This window comes from Podarcis vaucheri, assembly GCF_965113315.1.
Source record: "Podarcis vaucheri genome assembly, chromosome: 7".
Lineage (NCBI taxonomy): Eukaryota > Metazoa > Chordata > Lepidosauria > Squamata > Lacertidae > Podarcis > Podarcis vaucheri.
Window position 1 is genome coordinate 23,012,925 of NC_138765.1, and position 21,392 is coordinate 23,034,316.

The 21,392-nt window shown below is 41.8% G+C and overlaps 1 protein-coding gene across 4 annotated transcripts; it reads right to left on the reverse strand.

The window, feature by feature from the left end:
- Nucleotides 1-205: 205 nt before the first annotated feature.
- HNRNPR (heterogeneous nuclear ribonucleoprotein R) lies at nucleotides 206-21,329 on the reverse strand. Of its 4 annotated transcripts, none has more exons than XM_082231647.1 (11): nucleotides 21,204-21,324; nucleotides 13,644-13,809; nucleotides 11,559-11,677; nucleotides 10,969-11,076; nucleotides 9,291-9,404; nucleotides 7,922-8,098; nucleotides 6,230-6,365; nucleotides 4,568-4,773; nucleotides 3,614-3,763; nucleotides 1,653-1,774; nucleotides 206-1,487 (listed from the first exon to the last, which is right to left on the reverse strand). In XM_082231647.1, the coding sequence occupies exons 2-11, from the start codon at nucleotides 13,798-13,800 to the stop codon at nucleotides 878-880; spliced, it is 1,899 nt and encodes a 632-aa protein (XP_082087773.1). In that variant the 5' UTR covers nucleotides 13,801-13,809; nucleotides 21,204-21,324; the 3' UTR covers nucleotides 206-877. The 4 variants fall into 4 exon arrangements, with proteins under 4 accessions (XP_082087773.1, XP_082087774.1, XP_082087775.1 ...); XM_082231648.1 differs by having other exon boundaries at nucleotides 13,644-13,812; nucleotides 21,204-21,304; XM_082231649.1 differs by lacking the exon at nucleotides 21,204-21,324 and adding an exon at nucleotides 14,392-14,534.
- Nucleotides 21,330-21,392: the final 63 nt, after the last annotated feature.

Consider the following 21,392-nt stretch of genomic DNA (forward strand, 5'->3'; position numbering starts at 1 on the left):
TTAACAATTATGAAATTTCAATTTGATGCTATGATTAGACCTAGCTCTGACTCATATGCCACAAGTGCCAGATGTTGGAAATTGCAAGAAATTTGCATGAATTTGATCACTCACATAGGCAGTTTTTTTATATCTAAAAAAAGATGTTTCTTGCAAGAATTACCAATAAAATGTTTTAGGACACAATTGAATTTGAAATAGGTAATGTTTTGAATAGATTTTTGAGTTTTATTGAAATCTTACATGAACAAGAAGAAATTGGAAATACAATCACATCAAGGAACAAATTGCCACGGATTTGACGTTTAGGCCAAACAAATTTTGTAGGGCAGATTTTCAAAAAGGTGTGAAGTTATAACAATTTAAAAACACAGTTAACCTACTTCTAGGAATGCAAAACATACAGTCATGTTATTTTCAATACAAGAAAACTTAATTTTGTTTTAATTTCTTAAAACTACGGAGACAAAGTACTAGCTTTACTTTATGTACAGCATATGCCTATGTAGTCTATCCCAAATCCAAAAAAGAAAAAGGAAAAAATGAAACTGTCCAAAAACAGAAGGTCTGCAAAATCATGATTTAACAGTGTCGCCCATCCTGCTGATAAACTGCTAAAATGAAGCCTAAAACGATAAAAAGCACTGTCTCCCAAAACTGTGTTTGGGAATTCTGCAAGCTCAGTAATGTCCAAGTGCATTTATGAGAAAAGAAAATAATAATAAAAGACTTGAGTATATACACAAGAGAGTGATTCTTCAGCCCAATACAAATGGCAGCCAATCACTACTGAAGGATGAAACATTAATTTTTGGAAGGATGTAGAGCTATAGCCAAATTCTATCTTTCCAATATTCCCACGCCCTCCTTATTTGTCTTACTTCCACTGTTGCCCATACGTATCCTGATAAAATTCCTGGTTGTCATTATTGTAACCATAGTTACCGGCATAGTCACCACCTTGCTGAAGCGGCTGCTGAGCGATGGGTTGGGAGCCCCAGTTCTGCTGGTTGTTGGTCTGGCGGCGCTTGGAATCCGGTTGGTTGTACCCATCAGCCTTTCTCTTGCCTCCCACGTTGCCCCCACGGTTGCCCCTGGCTCCACGAGCACCACGTCCTCTCTGCTGCTGGGCAGGACCCCCTCTCCCACCCCTGGCTCCTCTTGGTGGTCCCATTGGTGCCCCCCTCTGGGAATAGCCAGCTCTACCTCTTGGTGGTGGTGCTCCCCGCCCCCTAGGTGGTGGAGGTGCGCCTCGCCCACCCCTTCCTCCTCCTCTTCCTCTTATAGCATAGCCATCATCATAGCCGTAGTAAGGATCTTCATAGCCACCACGGTAGTCATGATAGTCATAGCCATAGTAATCATCATAATAATCTTCATAGCCATAGTAATCTGGGGGATAGCCATAGCCGCCTCTCCCTCCACGCCCTCGGCCTCTAATTGGAGGTGGCATACGAGGTGGAGGATAGTAATAATAATCTTCGTACCTAGTGAGCAGGAAAAAAGCATTAGCATTAGTTCATGCTGCTTTCTCAATTTAAAAGTTCAAGCGGAGTTCAGCATGCCAGATTAAAGTAGATTTTTATTATGTTGCTATCAGACAAAAACTCCCGTCTTTGAGCTACGGTACAGTTAATGAAGTTAACACTCACGCAGTACTTCTGGAGGCTTGTCTGGCAGCCTGGCGTTCTTTCCTTTTCTTATCTGGAGGCTTAGCTAATACTATTTCAATTTCTTCCCCCTCTATCTCTTTTCCATTCATTTCGTTCATGGCCTGTTTGGAAGGGGAAAGAAGTTTAAATTCCATTCTACAGAGAAGAATCCTTCAGGATTTCCCACCTTTCCACTCTTCTAAGTCCTGATATTCTCACGTCCACAGTAATTTCATTTCAACACTATGCATATTTATATACTGAATGTTTTAGGAGGTGAATTGCTTTAAATTTGCCTGAGACAAGCACAGAACACCTGTGTGCCTACTCTGGTGTAGGAGAGACTTCTGTAACAATGAAGAGCTACTATTAGCTCTTTGTTTTAAAGCAGGGCATTGGACTGAAGGCTGATCACCCTTTCTGGAAGGAAGACAAGACAGTCTCCATTAGTGCTTCACAGTGAGAAACACTTTTTCTTGCTTGAGCTGCTTTTAAAGATGGAGAAGACTGGAAAGCAAATACAGTGGTACCTTGGTTCTCAAACACCTTGGTACTCAAACAACTTGGAACCCAAACACTGCAAACTCGGAAGTAAGTGTTCTGGTTTGCGAACTTATTTCAGAAGTCAAACATGCTCTGTTTTGAGTGCCACACTTCTGTTCTGAGTGTTACGCTGAGGTCTGTCAGTTTTTGCTCTTTATTTTGCATTTTTGTTTTTGTAGCTCTTTGATTTTGTGACTGTGTGGAACCCAGTTCAGCTACTGATTGGTTGGTTGGTTGATTGATTGATTGTTTGTGTGACTGCAGTAAATTCTTTATTGCTTTCATTTTATGGATCAATGGTCTCATTAGATAGTAAAAATCATGTTAATTTGATGTTTTACGGGTTGTTTTTAAAAGTCTGGAACAGATTAATCCATTTTGCAATACTTTCTATGGGAAAGCATGCCTTGGTTTTAGAACAGACTTCCTGAATGGATTAAGTCTGAGAACCAAGGTACCACTGTAGGTAAAGCGGAAGGAAAAGTTGGGGGTCTTTGGGGGGGGGAGATTATTTTCCCCTAGAACTTTGTTAATACAGTGGTACCTCGGGTTAAGTACTTAATTTGTTCCAGAGGTCCGTTCTTAACCTGAAACTGTTCTTAACCTAAAGCACCACTTTAGCTAATGGGGCCTCCTGCTGCCGCCGCACCGCCAGAGCACGATTTCTGTTCTCATCCTGAAACAAAGTTCCTAAGCCGAGGTAATATTTCTGGGTTAGCGGAGTCTGTAACCTGAAGCGTATGTAACTTGAAGTGTATGTAACCCGAGGTACCACTGTACAAGGCAGCATATGCTATTTAACATATGCAATGTGAATAATGCACTGGTAAACCCTTTCCAACGTACTGGGGGTGAGGGAGAGCAAGAAGATTTAAATGGAAAGTACCAGACTAGATGAACCAGTTACAATATTCAGCATTTATAGAGCATTTTTAGGGGGTTCAAAGCATATACATTGGATTGCATCCAATTCCATGCTTGCATGCGTTCCTGCCATAGAGTCTGCAGTATGCCCTGGAGGTTAGGAAAGAGGCTCAAGAAAGGCATGAGATGTGGGGCACAGGCTGTAGCGGGAGGGAGAAGTCAGGTAGAGGCTGACTGCAAAAGCTGACTGCAGCTACCATCTTGCTGAATAATGTAGGTCTGTATGCATCACCACGACATCAGATGAAGAGTTTTCCTTTGCCCGTGCAGTTTGAAATCAAGCTGCACAGGGAAAGGAACAGCAAATGCCAGTTTTGGCTGGGAGCTTTGTTTTCATCTACAGTGCACTTAACGTTATATATGACCTCATGTGTCGGGCTGGTGGGCGTGGCTTGGGGGAAACAACCCGACAGGCCGAAATAGGATTCTTGCCAGGCATAATCAGGGACTGTTCCCCACCCACTGGCCTAGATAATGAAATTGTGCATACCTACCTTGACCGCTGCCCCCCTATCTTCAAAATGAACAAAAGCATAGTCTTTTAATTTCTTCACTCTTTCCAGCTTTCCAAACTCTGAAAAGGATTTCTCCAGTATTTCTTCCGTCACTGTAGTGGCCAGGTTTCTCACAAATAAAACTTTCACCTGTTAAAAAAAGGGGTGGGATTTTGACATCAGCTTCAGAACTCCAGTAACTCTTACAATACATGCTTGCTCAGATGCAAGAGTGCACTAAATAACCATCCAGGAAAAGATGGCTTTATCTCTGTATCACAAGAGGCATTAATTTTATCACTAAAACTGAAACAGCAACTAAAAACACGGACCACTGACAGCATGTTTCAGTGTTGGCTTCTGGAGAAATGATTAGGCCTCCATCAACTTTTACTTTCAAGATTTCATTTAAGAGATACAGGCACACTTCCATGTTGCTTATTTTTTGTAACAGATTCCCAGGGAACAGATGGCATTGACCAGCATCAGTACATTAACCCTACTGCCAGGTTGAGGAAAAGCATGGATGTACCTGGAATTGTATACTTCAGTAATTCTTACTCCCCAGGGAGGGGAAAAGGCTAAGTATCATCGCAGACATGGCCACCCTACTGTAATGGCAAACTACTTTTGGCTCAAAGGGCTGCATGTTCATTCTTGGCCAAACCCTCTGGGGTGTCCAGGTCAGTGGTGGGTGTGGTCCCCCACACCTCAGTTGCTGCATGCCAATCAGCTTGGGGGGGTGTTATTGGCCCCTCTGGACTCATCAAATGATTGATCCGACGACAGGGGAGAAGGCAATTTGTGTCCCCATCAGGGTGCTGGGGTCACCCAAGCATAGTGTCTTCTTTTAATTCGTTTCCCCCCCCCCCAAATTTGTGAGATCTTGGGGGATGGGATCTGTGTCCCAATCTGGGGTTAGTCACTTCAGCAGTACAGCCTTTGCTCTATTACCTTTGCCATGACTTCTGGATCTGGTTCCTCTACAGGGTCAGCCCATTCCACAGTAACGACGTTTCCCCAGACTTTTACTTTCCCACTCATCAGCCGACGCCGAGCTTGAGCGGCTGACTTGTGATCCTCGTATTCCAGGAAGCAGAATCCCCGATTCTTCTTTTTATCATCAGGTTGGTGATACAAGATTACATCCACTAAACCCTCTGTAAGAACAAGACACCCGGATGTAACACAGAAGCCTATTTCTAGCTTGAAATGCGAACTGGAATGCAGAAGCTTCAGCATCAGCAGATCAAGTCTTCAGCACACTCAAATGATGCAGTACCAGAATACACACACAAATAAAGTTCTCCCTTCTCTAGGCCCTGGCTCCATCAAACTTACTTCTAGCACGAGGAGATGGTAGAAATAATGTTTCTTTGCCCAGCACTCAAAATCTGATCCAGGGCTGCCATTCCTCTTCTTTTATCTGGCCTCCCAGGTTGCGAGGTCTGCATCATAAAGGGGACACCACCTACCAAATCTAACACCACCTGGGTGGAGGGAGATTCCTCCAATGAAATGGCAGCGCTCCAAATGGTCAGGGCCGACTTACCCATAGGCGCTAGGGGTGTGGGGCAGCCGGGCTCTCAGGGGCGCCCGGCTGAGAGTCTGGGGAAGAGCCCGCCCATCGGTCAGAGTGCCACAGCTGGCTCTTCTGCTGCAGCGGCTCTGAACCACAAGTTTGGGGGGCGACCAAGCCAGGGAGACGCTGAGGTGGCCGGCTGGCTCCGCCCTCCTGCACGCCTGGGACTGGGCAACCTGGGGGGTGGGAGTGCCAGGCAGATCTTTGAATCCCGGCATCGCATATGCTTAAGACAGCCCTGCAAATGGTACTGACATTCTCATTTTGCTGCCACTGGGAGACTCATTTTTACCATAGATGACCTCAACATGCATCCAAGGGATCACCAGTTCTGACTGGATTTGAACTTGGCTGTTCAATATCGTACCACCCCACTCCTTGCACACTCTCACCCCTCTTCTGATACTTGGAAGCTTCCCCACCTCATCAAAACCACTTCTGGGCCATTACAGGGAGGCAAAGAAGCACCTGGTACAGCACATCACTTCCTCTAAGTGGGAAAGCATTGGTACCCAAATGTATAGATTCTCCCCATGCCACCTTTTCCCTTCCCAGTTATTTTAAGCCAATGGAAGAGGAAAGGAGGGGGGAAGCAAACTTGTTTTAAATAAGTACCAGTGGTCCTAGGGTTAAGAGAGAGAGAATCAAGACCAGCCTGCAACCCTCTCAAAGAGCTCAATTTTCATTAGACTTCAAACACCCTGAAATTCCCAAGTCCAAATGAGTGCCTGCGACTCCTACAAAATGTCTGCTGGAAGTTCAAGTAAAATGCAAATTAACTGCACAGCCACTTCAAGCTGGATACCATTCAGGCCCTATGAAAAGGAACTGGGTGGTGTTTCATAGGTTAATATTGTTTGATGTGTGCATTTTAAGTGGTGCCTTAGAAGGGTTTATATTCTGAAAGATAGAGGATATAACTGTACTAAATAAATTCAGAGTCTTAACAGGCATGTTTATTATCAACACTAGTCTGCTTGTTTTGTGAGTGAAATGTTAATGCCTTACAACACGTCATATGCTCAACTCCTTACCTGTAACTTTGCTGAACTCTTCTAGTATGTTTTCCTTGGTCTTGTTTTTTGGAATTGATCCAACAAACAGCCTGTTGTTTGCCACAGAGATGCATACGCCAAGGTGTTTACCAGGACGGATTTCATAGTTGTCACACTGAAAAGAACGTTAAGCTGAACACTCATCTTAAAGTTCCAATTTAATGGTGCACAGATCAACAAACTCTCCACCTGCTCCAATGGGGAAGATCTCAAAATAAAATGCTATCTTCTACAAAAAAGCTTCATACCTGCATCCCACTTGAGAAAGATTTAAGGTTTCCCAAGAATAGGCGTTTGCCAGCTCAAAATACACTGTCTAAGGAGACTTCTCAGGTTTAGAAGCTCACATGCACAAATCTCCTGTTTCATCCCAGTACCTGGTACTCAGGGGTACACTGATTCTGAACATGGAGGTTAGATTCTTAGCTATCATTGTCATTGTTGTTCATAAATGTCTCTATTAAAGAACTGTGTACATTAGTACAATTCACTGTAATGTAGCTCTGAAGGCTATCTTCAAAAGGAAGATGCTCCATTCCTAAGCGCATCATCTACTGTTACTTCACTATCAATAAAACATCCTTTTTCAGATCAAGCAGCCTGGACTCAGGAAATTTTTATGACAGTGAACACCCCATAACTTATATAAAGTCATCACTATTATACTTCCACTTTATTTTCAATCCATTTCCCAAGTGTGAATTTTCCTTTTATCGCTGCTGGTACACACTAACATTTTCAGTAAGCTTTCTCCTTAAGGAGGGTTTTTTTAGGCTGTTACCAACAATTTACAATCCATTAGTGTATCAGCGAAGTTAGTATTCCCATTTACCCACTCAGTACATCACTCAAGATGCTCTTGCATAGCATTTCAGCTTCTGCTCTGTTTGAAGAGAGCTTTTTATGAAACAATCCAATTGGTACTTACTTGAGAGTAGGTCCTACTGAGAGTAAGTCCTACTGAACTCAAAGGAACTTACTTCTGAGTAGACTAGTTTAGGATTGTGTTAGTGCCCGATTGGTAAAATCCTAATTTGCTATTATCTGCACACTTAGCTAACTCACCAATTAACTGTGCCTCCAGTTCATTTATGAAAGATAAATACCATCAATTACAGATCAATTACAGATCCTTGGGGACCCTTCTCTGTACTTGGAAAACTTCTCTGTACTCAGAAAACTATCAGTTAATTTTCCCTTGCCCCTTTTTAGCCAGTTTTATCCATCATTTTGTCCCTTTTCTATCAAACTTTAGGAGCTTCAGTGAGGAACCAACCATCCTTACCTACAACTGCAAATAATTCAAAAAATGTTAACCAAGCCTTTGCAGATGCCTTGCTATTTCATGTTTTCAACTAAAATTTACCTGGGCTGAAAAACAGCTATCAAGGAGGTCTCAATAATAACTCTGTGTCCAAGGTCCAAAAGGAGAACTCAAGTCAATTTTCCTTATTAACATCAAATGGCATGGTTAAATTGAGAAGTGCCTTAAGTAGCAGCAATTAATGACTAGTTGTTTATAACTAGCTAACTGCTAATTTATAGCTCATTACTGAGTGATCTAGACTACTATGGTAGCCCACTTGCAAAGAAAGTATCTATGAGTTACAGGATCTGACCACAGCAAAGTCATTCCATCCTCCAACATATATAGCATGGCATAACACTTACCAATTTAACTGCTTCTTGTGCTGCATCTTTACTACAGAAAGTGATGAAAGCGTAGCCTCTGTTCTGGCCAGAGAGGGGATCCATCATGAGCCGCAGGTCCCAAATTGGGCCTGCCTTCTCGAATAGTGGTACCAATTCATCTTCATACAAATCCCTAGGAATTTTACCAACAAAAACCTGACGAGGAAAAAAATATATTTTGTTAGAAAATGACATTTTTTTAAAAAATTCTTAATTCATTTAATAAAAACAATTAAGGTGATATTTCAAAATGGTTGATCTTTTCAAACACTCTGAACAGAGAAGCTCTCGCTCTAAGCACATGGGCCTAGCACCTAGAGCTACTTTAGGAATACCCTTTCTTTAATCACTGCACACAGTACAAATACTGGCTCAGTTCAGATGTAACAGGGAACAATGGTTTCCCACTACACAACCTTGGGCTTATGCACTTCCCCTCCTTCCCACCCAAAAGGACAGCAAAAGCTTCTGTTTTCAATTTTAAACTAGCCGCAGTTCCCTGTGATGGCGAATTTGTGGAACTCTGGTCATTTAACCCAGCGGTGGGAACCATTTTCAGCCAGAGGGTCACATTCCTTTCTGAGCAACCTTTTCAAGTGGGTGAGGCCAGGAGCCAATAGGGGCAGTCCAACTGATGGGACTCTTACCTTCACAATAGACTACATTCCAGTCAGGTAAAAGTCAGAGGTTTCTACACACACATTTCTCCATTCCCATCCAGGGAAACAAGAGGAATTATCATAGTTCAAGGACTCATTCCAGCTAGGCAAAAACACTTGGGAGGGCATGGAACACGGTCAGGGAGAGGTGTGGCCTGAGGAGAGTCCTATGGGCTGGAAAAAGAGAGGCAAATGACCGCATTTGTTCCCCACCTGCTTTGTGAACAAATCAGGATTTGAAACCTAATTTGATCCTGACTTGCTGTCACTAACCCTAGTTTAAACAAACCACAGTTCCAGGTTGGGCTGTCACGGGGCACCAAGGCTAGTTTAAAAATGAAAGCAGAAGTTTCAATCTCCTATTTGCAGGGGGGTGCGATGAAGAGTATGTGAGCTCATCGCTTACCGTAGCTCAAAGCTGCAGTGAGTAAACCACTGTTTTCTATTACACCTGGAGGGCCACAAGTTAGCCAAATGAACAACAGCTCTGAATATTACTGCAGTTAAAAGACAGGCTTTCAAAGTGTTTCCTGTCAAAATTTGGTTGGAAAACTCAGCTTAACAATTATTTTCATTATAGCTAAAACTAAATAATTAGTTTTTAAGTCTTATTAGATGAAATAGGCAACCATTGTAAGGACAATCTTTATGTATCTGCAATTTATGTGCAGCAGTATGTACATGCAAACCTCTGTGCCGATGCCAGGCTGGGATCCTGAGTAGACCGTATCTGGAGGGGGGCCACCATACTTCCGCTGGCCTGTAGTCACGTCCAAAGTATAACCAGTCCTCTCTAGCAAAGCCTGAATAAAGAATGAAGAATTAGAAGTAGATGTTTTCATCGCACAAGTGGCATTCAACAACACATTCTTTACCAAGACAAATTCTTTACCAAGACACATTCTTTACCAAGACAGAAAAACAAACCAGAAAGAGCCCCATCCACAGAACCTCTTGCATATTTTATCTATCTATGTATGTATCTATCCTATACACCACCCTATACCCCGAGGTCTCAGGGCAGTTCACAACAAGACCACAACATATAAAATCAAACCAAAAGCAGTAACCCAATAACCCCCCACAAAAAGGCCACATTCTAAAAGGGTGTTGGATGTCAATAAGATCAACCAAAGAAGAGTCTGGATTTGATATCCTTGCTTTATCACTACCTGAAGGAGTCTCAAAGTGGCTAACAATCTTCTTTCCCTTCTTCCCCAACAACAAACACTCTGTGAGGTGAGTGAGGCTGAGAGACTTCAGAGAAGTGTGACTAGCCCAAGGTCACCCAACAACTGCATGTGGAGGAGCAGGGAAGTGAACCCGGTTCACCAGATTACAAGTCTACTGCTCTTAACCACCACACCATGCTGGCTCTCAGGCCTGGTTAAAAAGGAACATTTTTGCCTGACACCTAAAGGTGTATAATGAAGGCGCCAGGCGATCTTCCCTGGGGAGAGCATTCCATAGACGGGGAACCACTGCAGAGAAGAACCATTCTTGTGTCGCCACGCGAACAACTCGGTGCTGCACCCAGCTAAATGAAGTGCTCTTCCTCTTGCTGCTTATTGGGACCACAGACTAGGCGTTGTATCCAACTAAGTACTACTCAGAGTAGGCTTACTGAAATTAATGACTAGGGCTGGGTAATACCTGCTTGCCATCGTCGTAATACACCGACAGCTAAACATTGTGATATGGTGGTATATTACGATGTTGGAAAGAAGGTGGGGAGGAGGAAGGCAGTTGCCGGACACAGAGACAATTAGTGTCACTGTGCACAGTTTCTGCCTCTTCCAAAACCGCAGCCACCTCTTCCAGTGCATGGTGCATGGAGGAAGGAACCCAACCATGCAAGGAACAGGGCGAAGTCGCCTCCTCCTCCAGCTCCCACCCATTCTAAGGCAACTGAGGAAGGCTCACAAATGCTCCGTCCGTGCGCCTGCATCAGCCGCTGCCGCCTTTGCATGGACGGGTGGGGGAGGGCTGCCTCTTTCTCCCAGGAGAAAGAGGTAGCTTGCACATGCTAAAGTGATTGAGGAAAGAAGCGGCCATCGAGTCCCTGTCAGGGAAAAGGGCGGGGTATAAATTAATAAATATATAATAATTATAATAATGGAGGCACGTTTCTCTCCTATATATAGATAGGGCTCTTTTGCTATTACGCATTTGCAACACTCGTGATTTTAACTATTTATTTCATGTCATACAAACCCTCCCCCCTCAATACAATTCTTTCCTCCAGTACAAGTCATTAAAGCAACACCAGAACAATGCAATTAATTACTTAAATACAGAAATATCTACATAGAAGTTCAGAAGAACCTTTATCTGTTCCCCTGTACAGTCAGCATATGTATACATTACCTTAATCTTTGCTTCATCTGGCCCCTTTGTTGATTCTTGTACTTTGCTTCCTTGTTTCTCTCTCTGTCTGTAAGTCTTCATAACTCCACATAAAAATGCACTTTTGTTCTGCAGATACAATTTATGACATCATTCAAGAGGAAGGCATAAAAAGAAACCTGAAGCCATTGAACCTTGCATAACACTCAACTGCTGCAACTTTTGACAGAACTAAGTAGAGTGCTTCAAAAAAAATCACTTTGTACAATTTATTTAACACAAACAACCACTCCATTGAACACCACATCAGGCCAAGGACTCTGAATATGAGTCTTTTTACACGCATGCAACTCTAGACTTTAACAGTGCAGCCCTATACATGTCTACTCAGCAGTAAGCCCCACAGAGTTGAATGGGATTTCCTTCCACTAAGGAAACATAGGATTCCAGCCTAAATGCAGTGTTTGAGGGGTAAGGTTGTCAAAAAGACACAGTGCAGAAGAGTTCAGAAAAAAGTATGACAACCTTTGTTGGTGCTTGTTATAGTCATGTTAGAAAGAATGCTACATTTGTGAACCTATTTCTTCACACCACAGGAGCTCTTACCTTACCTGTACATGCGACAGGTCACTTTCCTTAAACTGCTGTAATACAGAGAGGGCTCCTTCTTCGTTAAATTCTCTAAGAGCATCTATTGCTCTCTCATCAAGATCAACATAAGCTACCAATCCTAAAAAATTAAAAATAGAAAAAAGTTACAGATTCCCATTTAATTATACAGAGACAATTTCATTCAAAAACACTATTTTATTTTGCTAAATTTGAAGTAATTTGAGCTCAGTACATCAAGGTAACTACGGCAAACTAAAAAGTTATATCCAGAAACAGGAACTGTGTGGATATTCTGCTGCACAAAGCAACACTACATATCAGGGTTTGAAACAATGACCTCTGGCTCACATTCCCTTTTAGGATATTTCTTTAAGATGGAGCCATTACAAACGATGCATAAACACTACATAATCTAACAACAGTTGTGCTACAGCAGCTATTTGAGCAACCTATAAAACCAACTTCTCCCCTTCAAAAAAAACTAAAGTGAAAAATTATCCCCATTTCTATAAAAAGGAGATTATAATGAATGTTTTTTACTACAGATAAATACCGTTTTGCCACAACTTTCCAGCCAGTGACATTATTTCAAGCCCTGTTATGTACATCAAGTACACTAATATTAAGCTTACAGGTGCAGACCCACATACAGTAGGACCAGTTCTGAAGCATAAAGTACTTTCGTTTACATTAAAGTTAATATAAGTTTATGAAAAATGTAGAAAATTTCTAATTCCATCAGTATTAAATGGTAAGGTGCTGAGATATTTGTACCAACTTCCAATAACTATCCAGAGTGTTTTGAATACTTCGGGATTTTAAAGAGCACTGAAAACATCTTTCTTCTCTAGCACACAGAATAGCAGTGCACAAAGACTGCATTTCAGAATTGATCCTGCATATTGGAAGGCATATTTTGTACTGGGACAAAACTCAGCAGAGGTTTTAAAAGTAATGAAGTTCAGCCCCAAGTTTAATTATAAAATTAGTTGTAGCGAACACTACTAACGGACACCAGTGGGGCAAGTTTAACCATGAAGATACTTGTACAAATATTGTTGAATACTAGGTAGTAAAAAGTTTTAACATTAATGCACTTTCAAGTTTAGATAAATGTCAAACTCCTCATGACACAACCTCAGTTGCAACACATTCTAAAATCCTGTACATGCATTTCTCAGACACCTAGACTCAAGCCACTAAGTGTACATCATCATATAGCACCGCCTTAGAGAAGTGTCTCTCTAAGGAAATAAAAGCTATCTGGCAGGCACTCATTGGGATTGTCATTCAAGACAGATCAGCCACATGAGTCAAAATATCAACATAAAGAAGACAGATATGGTATTGTTTTGAACTGCCTTAAACTTGCATAACTTTTGGAGTATTTTAGGGGGGAAAGATAAAGCAGATCTTGCCACTGAAATATTTGAGATAAGGGCATGAAGCAGTTCCATTTATATTTCTAAATATATTCACAACACGCATACTAAAGAGGAAGAGGAAGTTTCTATTTCACACCCCAAAAAATATGTGTTTCCTAAGCAGAACATGTGTTCTCTCTCTCTCTTTAGAATACACAATAAGCCACTTGCTCCATGCAAGATAAACGTAATTCAAATAATAATTATTAATCTGAACACATCAGTGTAATTACTGATATGGACTGAAATATTCACTAGGAGCTGGACAAACATGAAATTCACTTACAGACTGGAATTCAAACGTAGCCCTAAGTCAAGCAAGCAAGCTATTTCCCTCAATAAGCCAAGCACCTATTGAAATATTAAGTGTTTAACACAGTAACTATAAATTGGTGATTATTTTATAGAGGAAACTTACAATTCAGTAAGCTGGAATGTCCACTTTTACTTGTGTCTATGAAACAGTTAAGTGCCCTGATGACCTAAGATACTGTCAACATGTCAAACCCAATTTGACCTCAAAGAAGTGAAAGCAGCTGTACATTCAAAGCTACACAGTACAAAACACAAGTAAATTTTTTCAACTTTAAAACCTAAAAATTTGAAAATCGTTTGCCTTCACTTTCATAACCAATCAGAAACAAGAAATGCATATTATACCTGTCTGAAATATTTCATCAAGTCTCTCTGCCACCTTCTGTGGGAGGCCTGCCTCTATCAGTGTCTTGTAGTGTTCTGTGTGAGTTACACTGGAAGTATCCATTGGTTCTTCCTCTTCTTTTAACTGTACCGCATTACCATTCACCTGATTAGCCATTTTATTATGCTGCTGGAAAAAATTCAGGAGCTATATTACATAAAGCCAGAAATAACTAATTTGTAGGACAATGCATTTATCTAAACTAATTTGTAAACATGCTGCAAGTGACTTGAATTAAACCTATTATTTAAAGCCTTTAGAATGCAGCTCACCTACATTAAATAAGTACAGTTCTAAATACTGTGGAACATGTACATGGAATAGCGCACAATTTTAAGCACTTCATGTACATCAGATCTAATTTTGATTTTGGCATTAATTTCTGTGATCTTAGTGGTGGGGAGTATACTGAAATGCATGAACATCTGCCATTATTACCCTGGTCTCAAAAAGATTTTAAGTCAATGTGCTTAATACAGAGGCCTACAGGGCAGCTTAATATGCAAATGTCAATACTTGCTTTCCATCTTTCCCATAGTTTTCTGGCTTATTTCCATACCTTCCTTCAAATCCTGTTACATAAGAGAAGCCATGCTGCTTTAATGTACACTAGTTGCCAGAACACTTTTTAAAAAAAATAAAAAACAACATGCCACATTAGGTTTTGCACAAGTGGAACAATCGATAAACGAATTGCATGTCACATACCAGCAAGATGAACTTGTATTAAATTCTGCATATCATAGCACAGCATGTTATTCCAGATATTAGAGTTTAAATGAAAGGTTTAAACGAAAGGCAGCACCTTCAATTTTCCATATCAGTGAGAAAGACTTGATGCGAAAGTCAATAAGAAGACTGCAGAGATATGAATAAAAAAAAAGTAGCACTATCTTCTCAAACAAATACTGAGGTATTTTGCCAACTTATTTTATGTGTCTGATTACAAACTGGTGCTTAATATCCAGGCATGACAGCACAGGTGATATAAACAACTACTTAAAGAAGAGGGCTGGTTGACAGTGCCATATTAGCAGAGAGGCAAAGCAATCTTGATTTCACCAGAAAACTCAGTAAGACATATGAAACAAATATTTTTTAAAAAACGTTTTAAGTGCAGAACACTAAAACTAGTCCTTCAAATACTAGATACAACTTTAAGATAATCATCCAATTAAAAGCATGCAATACAATTAATGTATCAAAAGCAAGACAAAAGAAGATGTCCCACTCCAGAAAAGTTTTGCCATCAAAACATTTTAGTTCAAGGTCAATGAGTACTTTAATGGGCTATGACCATACTGCAGCTTGTGCAGAATAACTGGTACACTATTCCATTTTTGTAGCAGATGCCACCACACTCCTTTCTACTACAGACTGTACAAAATCCCTGAAATTATTGCTACTTCATGTTTCTGAGCACATGTCCTACTTTTAAGACCAAAAGAACAAAATGCTTTCAAGCTGAACAAAACTGTTTTGGTGATCCACAAAACCGGGGCCTCTAGTTTATTGAGGTTGCTTCTTAATACCTCTGCACTTACACGAAAAGCAGCAGTGGTGCATTAAGAGACAAAACCCCACAAAGAATTAAGACCAGTTGCTTCTTAGCAAATACTGCACCCTGAACACGGGATTATGATGCTACAAGTTTTTCCCCAAAGAATTTCTCAGTGGTTAGTCTGGTTATATTAAACCTCATTTTTCCCCCTTCCACACTACATTTTATGGGTTCCAGTTCTGCTTTGTCACCTGTTACTTCCTTTGCGGGGAACACAACAACCAAAAAAAGTAGGTCCGCCACACACAAAGCCATTTTTCTAGTGCAAATTGTATCCAAGCAAAGGCTAGTGGGACAAATGTAACCCACTTTGGGAGATTCATTGTTTCTAGATACCTCATCTGCACTATACAGTGAACTCTTAGGTTACGTACCTCTCTGGATATGTAATCTTCGGGTTGCAAAAGCGGCAAACCTGGAAGTATTTTTCTGGGTTTCGCCACTCGCGCATACGCGGAAGCACTCTATCATGCTGTGCCCATGCGCAGAAGCAGTGCCTCTGGTTACGGATTTTTTGGGGTGTGCACAGACCCCCGGAACAAATTAAATCTGTATCCAGAGGGTCCACTATATATTTAAAACATCATCAGACCACTAAAAACAGCATCTTCACCCTAAGACTCCTAGTTTATTAAGGGTGCTGAGAGTATTTAGGAGACCCCCTGGTACTATCACTGAGCTCCAAACTCCAGTCATCCTCTCGACTTTAAATAGAAAGTGCAGATGGGACCCTTCGCCTGATCACAGGAACTTGGGCTTGATTATCTCCAACAATGAAATGCCAACACTACCAAAGCAAAGACAACTTGAGGGATATGGGGATATGTAGCACCCAAACAAAAAATAACACCACCTTTACTTCTTATTCTAAATACTATTGTTTCAAAGCATTCTCCTCCAAGAGAATGTTCATATAGCTGACATTTATAAAGATTCTCAATGCACTTCAGTGCATCTCTTAAGGGCTTGAAAAAGAATACAGAAGAAACAAGCATGTCTATCAATGTTTTAGTGATAAAAAGATGATTGGTTGATTAAGATATTTACAGATAAGTTTAGTTACCCTACGTACATAGAATTCCTAGAAAATACTTCAAGGCCATTCTAATTTCTCTTCAGAGGTGGTAGCACAATGAAAAAGAAACTTGGCCCTTGTGGGTAGAGCTTCGCCTTTCTGCAGACAGTTGTGGATTCCACAAGGAATCAGAGTCTAGAGTGTTTATGGGGAGGTTCATATTTTATAGAACTTAGTTATTAGCATTATTAGAAATATGCTAATACAGCTTTATGAGCAAAGCAGTAACCTTGATGAAGCTAAACAAGTCTGGGTTGGCTCAGTGGATAGATGAGGGACTCCATGGGAATCCTATGTATGCTGACTTTTAAGTGTCACAAGAGAAGGAAGGTAAGTGTATTAAATAAACTATTAAAAAACAACAATATATCAATCCCAAGGAAATGACACCTTCACCACAGTTCAGTTTGTTACACAAATTACTTAAATATTCATGTATGAAAATTATATACAGTATAAGCAGAATGTCAGAACAAGCAATACTCAAGATTTGTCTCAATATTTTACTGTTCTATTCTGCATGCAGCTGTGAAAGAACTGCATACAAGCTTTGACATGAAGTAAGCTTTTGGGGCCAGGGAAATCCTTTCTGGAGGAAATGTGATTGTACCCCCTCCCCCGGCCATGCTGATAACATTCAGGCACCAAACTGAAAACATTTATGTCTAGGCTTTTGGAATACAGTTGGTATGGAGCCTAAATCTATACTGCACAGTACTGTTTATTTTTCACTACATGGCATTATAGTTCTTCATATAAATAGCTGATGGTTTAAATTGCTTTATCGTGTTTGTTTTTTATAGTTGCTGTTAAGACACTCTGACCTTCTGTAGAAAGATGGGAAGAACAAAAAATAAACTAACAGTCACTGTGCAATCGAAACCCATCAACAAATTCACATGATCCAGTACTACTATTGTTTTTGAGTTTTACCTTCACAACTCACTATAATGGACTCATTTGCACTGAATTTACAAATGCAGATAAAAAACATTCAATAACACAGTTTATGATCCAATACAATTAGTTAAGAATTTTCCTCACACATTTATCAAGCTTCTGTTCTGCCTTTCCATAAAGATGTTCAAGAGGATTCTCTTTTCTTCTGAATATACCAAACTATGACAAACTTAAAAACTAAACAAACTCGTTACACAAATAATTACAGAAACTGGGTATTTACCAGGCTATTCTTCTCAGCCTTCTGCTCTAATATTACTACTACCACCACCAAGCACAGGTTGCGGCAAATACAGCAATGCATATAACTAAAAGCCTGATGCTATGCTCAGAGGTCCACAGATTCACTCATCGCGGTTACCATGGCAACCACCCCTCTTCCCTAGACTCTGACTTCACATTGCGCTTTCGAGTCACTAAACTTCCAAAGCAAGATAAAGAGACTTACCCTACCTCCCGCTGCCCCAAGTCTGGAACTCAGGCTAAAGGCACTCAGAATGCCTCTAAGGCACAGTGTGAAATCAAGGGTGAGACCCTCCCACCTATTAACCTTATTCCAAGCTCAGTCTCTTACACTGCATGACACTCACTGTGTAGTGTCAGAGATGGAGCACACACATATAGACACTCTGTGCAGAGGGGTAGGGGGTGGGGCCAGGGTTGGAGGTGACCATAAATAATGGCTGGCTACCAAAGCCCCACATTTGCGGGCTCCTTCCCAAACACCACTTTTTTGCTTTCACCTGTGCAAAATAACCTGCATCTTATGCTCCAGTCATCACTCCATGCAAGAGCAGGGACAGGGGTGGCACTGTGGCCTAAATCACTGAGTCCAGGCTTGGTTGTAAAGTGGGGTGAGGTCCTGCTGCTTTGTCCCAGCTCCTGCCAACCTGGCAGCTCAAAAGCATATCAGTGTGAGTAGGTACTGCTGTGGCAGAAAGGCAAACGGCGTTTCCATGCACTCTTGCACTTGTCATGGTGTTCTGTGCACGGTGCACCAGAAGCAGTTTTGTCATTCTGGCCACATGACCTGTAAAAGCTGTCTGCGGACAAACACCAGCTCCCTTGGCCTGAAAGCAGAGGTGAGTGCCACACCTCATAGTGAAATTTGACTGGACAACCATCCAGGGGTACTTTACCCTTTTACCATGCAAGATTCCTTTGCACTAGTACTTGGCTGATATTCTGTCAATGCACCTGTGGCTTTTGTAATGCCCCTGTGAGATATATTTGCTACCCTATTCTATGTTCTAGCAACCTGCTCCAGTATGTTAGACCAAATATTTGTGGAATGACAGCAGGACAGGGCAGCTGTATGAGATATACTAAAGAATCTTGTTTTGACCATGAATGTTGTAAGTTCTTATGTGCAGAATGGAGTATATGCGCTGCTTATCCTATGGGCCCCTGCACTTGGATATTAGTCTTATGCATTTAGTTATCATTCATGTTTCAAAAGTATAGCCTTGAACTAGTGCCAGTTAGGGTCCCAATTCCAGCATCCTATGCAGGAGGGCCAACTAATTTTATGCCTCCTATACACACTGTTATGCACTTGGAACTGCTGCAAAGCTTTATAGTTCTATGTGTTGAACTGGGCTGCCCAAGTTCACTGCACTAATGTAGGAACAGGGCTTACAGACACACTAATGCAGGGCATATCCCAAAACAATCCTAAGTTTGTTTACACTCAAGTCCCACTGTATTCACCATAGGTTGCTTCCTTAATTGAGACCCTAATCAGCTCAGTTGCTTCCTGACATGACTATGACTCAAGAAATAAACTTATTCTAAGATTATAGAATAACTTTTTACACTAGAGTAATGTGAGGTTTATTCTATTTTAGTGTTTCTATTTTTATACCAAGCAAAAATCTTAATACAGTAAGTTTGATCAAAAGTTAAAATCAATTAAAATAGGCACACAACCAACAGACAACATTGTTCTTACACTGGAATTTTATATCCTACTTCAAGAGAAGGCAAATAAGCAAAATAGATTTATTGTTACCTGAGTAGCCCACTACACTCTACTGAAATTTGAGAAATGAGAGACATGTATAGTGCAATCCTATAAAGAAGCAAGTCCCATTGAGTTTAATGGGGCTTATTCCCAGGAAAGTGAGTCAGTACAGAGTTGCAGGATTGTAGCCACAGATAATGATCTATAATAGAAGCTAAATTATAACTTAAACCACTGCAGTACTACTGACACCCTTATACAACTTCTGAAAGAGGATATAGGTATGACAAAATGCTATGACAAAAATATAACGGACTACTGTTTAGCAAACTACATTAAAATTATTTGTGTATATTTTTTTGTAACTGAAAAGTTATTCAGCAAGTTTCCCCACTCCATAGCAAGTTACTATGTTTTTACAAGCTAACAACACAGCCCAGCTGCAATCTTTGTATGTGGAGTTTTTAAATCCCTTCTAACTCACATCAAGATTTCAGTGAGAGCTTCAGAAATAACCTGAACTTAAAAATGAAAGCCACAGCTCTCAAATGATTCTATATGTCACAATAAACTCTACACTGTCTCTGCATATGTAAAATAGGTATATATGCCTACAATTACAAGTCACCTGGCAGAGTAAACCAAGTATTATCACACACACTCAGGATGGACCATATACCTAATATACCTAAACAGAACATTGAAGTAATTCCTGAAAATAGCACATGCTGCATAAAGAACTTAGCTAGCCTACAGGTCCCATGGATCAGTTACAAATACAGTAACTTCACAAGTGTAGTACTGTTACAGTTAAAACATTCCACCCCATTTCCTCTACCATCAAAGTTAAACAAGTATCAGCAGCTGTCAACAGCTCCTATGGTATTCTCACCAACCAGAATTCCCAATTAATCACTGTCTATCACAAGGAACAAAGAACCCTTACCACAACCAAATCTGATTCTGACAGTGCCACGAAAAAGCACTGCGATTAAGTTTCAAATCAAATGGTACTTGGGGGCGGGGCAGGGATATGCTCCATTTGCCAAAATAAAAAATGGGGATGAATCCAGGCTCCCCCTAGGAAAAGGAACATTTGGCAGATGGGTTTTTTTGTTTTGTTTTGTTTTTTAAGGGCAGTAACTCAAGGCACATTTGCTCGGAAGCGAAAACCGTGCTGTGTTCCCGCAGGCCAGCGATGCACAGGAATGCAGCCCTGCAGCTCGATCCCCGAGTTACAGCTTCGCCCGCAACTTTAAAAAGCCCTGCCGGCTTCCAATGGGACTCATTCCCCGATTTCAAGGTGCCTAAGGCTTATCCGAGAGAAATATTATGCCCGCCGGCCTCAACTCTCCAAGCAAACACCCCTTAGGGACCACAACATTCAAGGCGGCAATTCGCAAACCGGAGGAGGAGAGGCAGGAATAATACTACTACTAATAATTTCCATTTCTACAGGAATGGAAACCCCCTACAAACACGCCACGCGCTCAAAAAGGCAACCCGAAAGGAATCGCCGCATTGGTTTTAATTCCAACTCTATGATTCTATGATTCTATGATTCCTTCCTCCCCATCCCAGGTCATGCTAGCGGGGTTAGGCCTCCTTCCTTTCCCATTCTCCCTCTCCCGGAATGCGGCGGATCAGGGCCCTCCGCACTCAGCTGAGGAGGCCCCTCTAGAAGGGGGGGGTCGCACGCAGCCGGGCCTACCTTCCCCGCCCCCACGTCGACGGCGCGGGGCCTGCACCGCCCAGACGCATCCCGCCAGGCGCGCCGCGGCCACAAAAGGCGCCTCGGAGAGCGCAGGCCTGGGCATCTCTCTCTCTCCTCCTCCCCCCCCCCCGCGCGCGCCGCCGCCAACTACGAGAGCGCGCGCTCCTCTGTCCCACCCCGCCAACATCCCTTCTTTCCCCCCGGTTACCGGTTCCTCGGCCAGGCGGGCCTTGGCGGGCAGACTCACCGGAGCGGGACCTGCGCGGCGCGGCTTGGAGGCAGCGGCTGCAAATGGCGCGCGCTCCTCCTCTTCCCTCCCCTCATGGACGGCGGGAGCGACCCCGGCAACGCGAGGGGTTTCCCGGAACTGTTTCCAGGGACTGCTCCCCGGCGTCCAATCCGGGGGAGGCGTTTCGGAGAGGCAGGACGGAGACTC

Bases quoted from the DNA above. Each gene is read 5' to 3' on its own strand.
- HNRNPR (XM_082231647.1), bottom strand. From the start codon at position 13,800: ATGGCTAATCAGGTGAATGGTAATGCGGTACAGTTAAAAGAAGAGGAA. The intron at 6,366-7,921 runs GTAAGTGTTATG...CGTTCTTTTCAG, and splicing joins CACAAGAAGCAGTTAAATTG to TGTGACAACTATGAAATCCG. The intron at 3,764-4,567 runs GTAATAGAGCAA...TTTTTTTAACAG, and splicing joins ATCCAGAAGTCATGGCAAAG to GTGAAAGTTTTATTTGTGAG.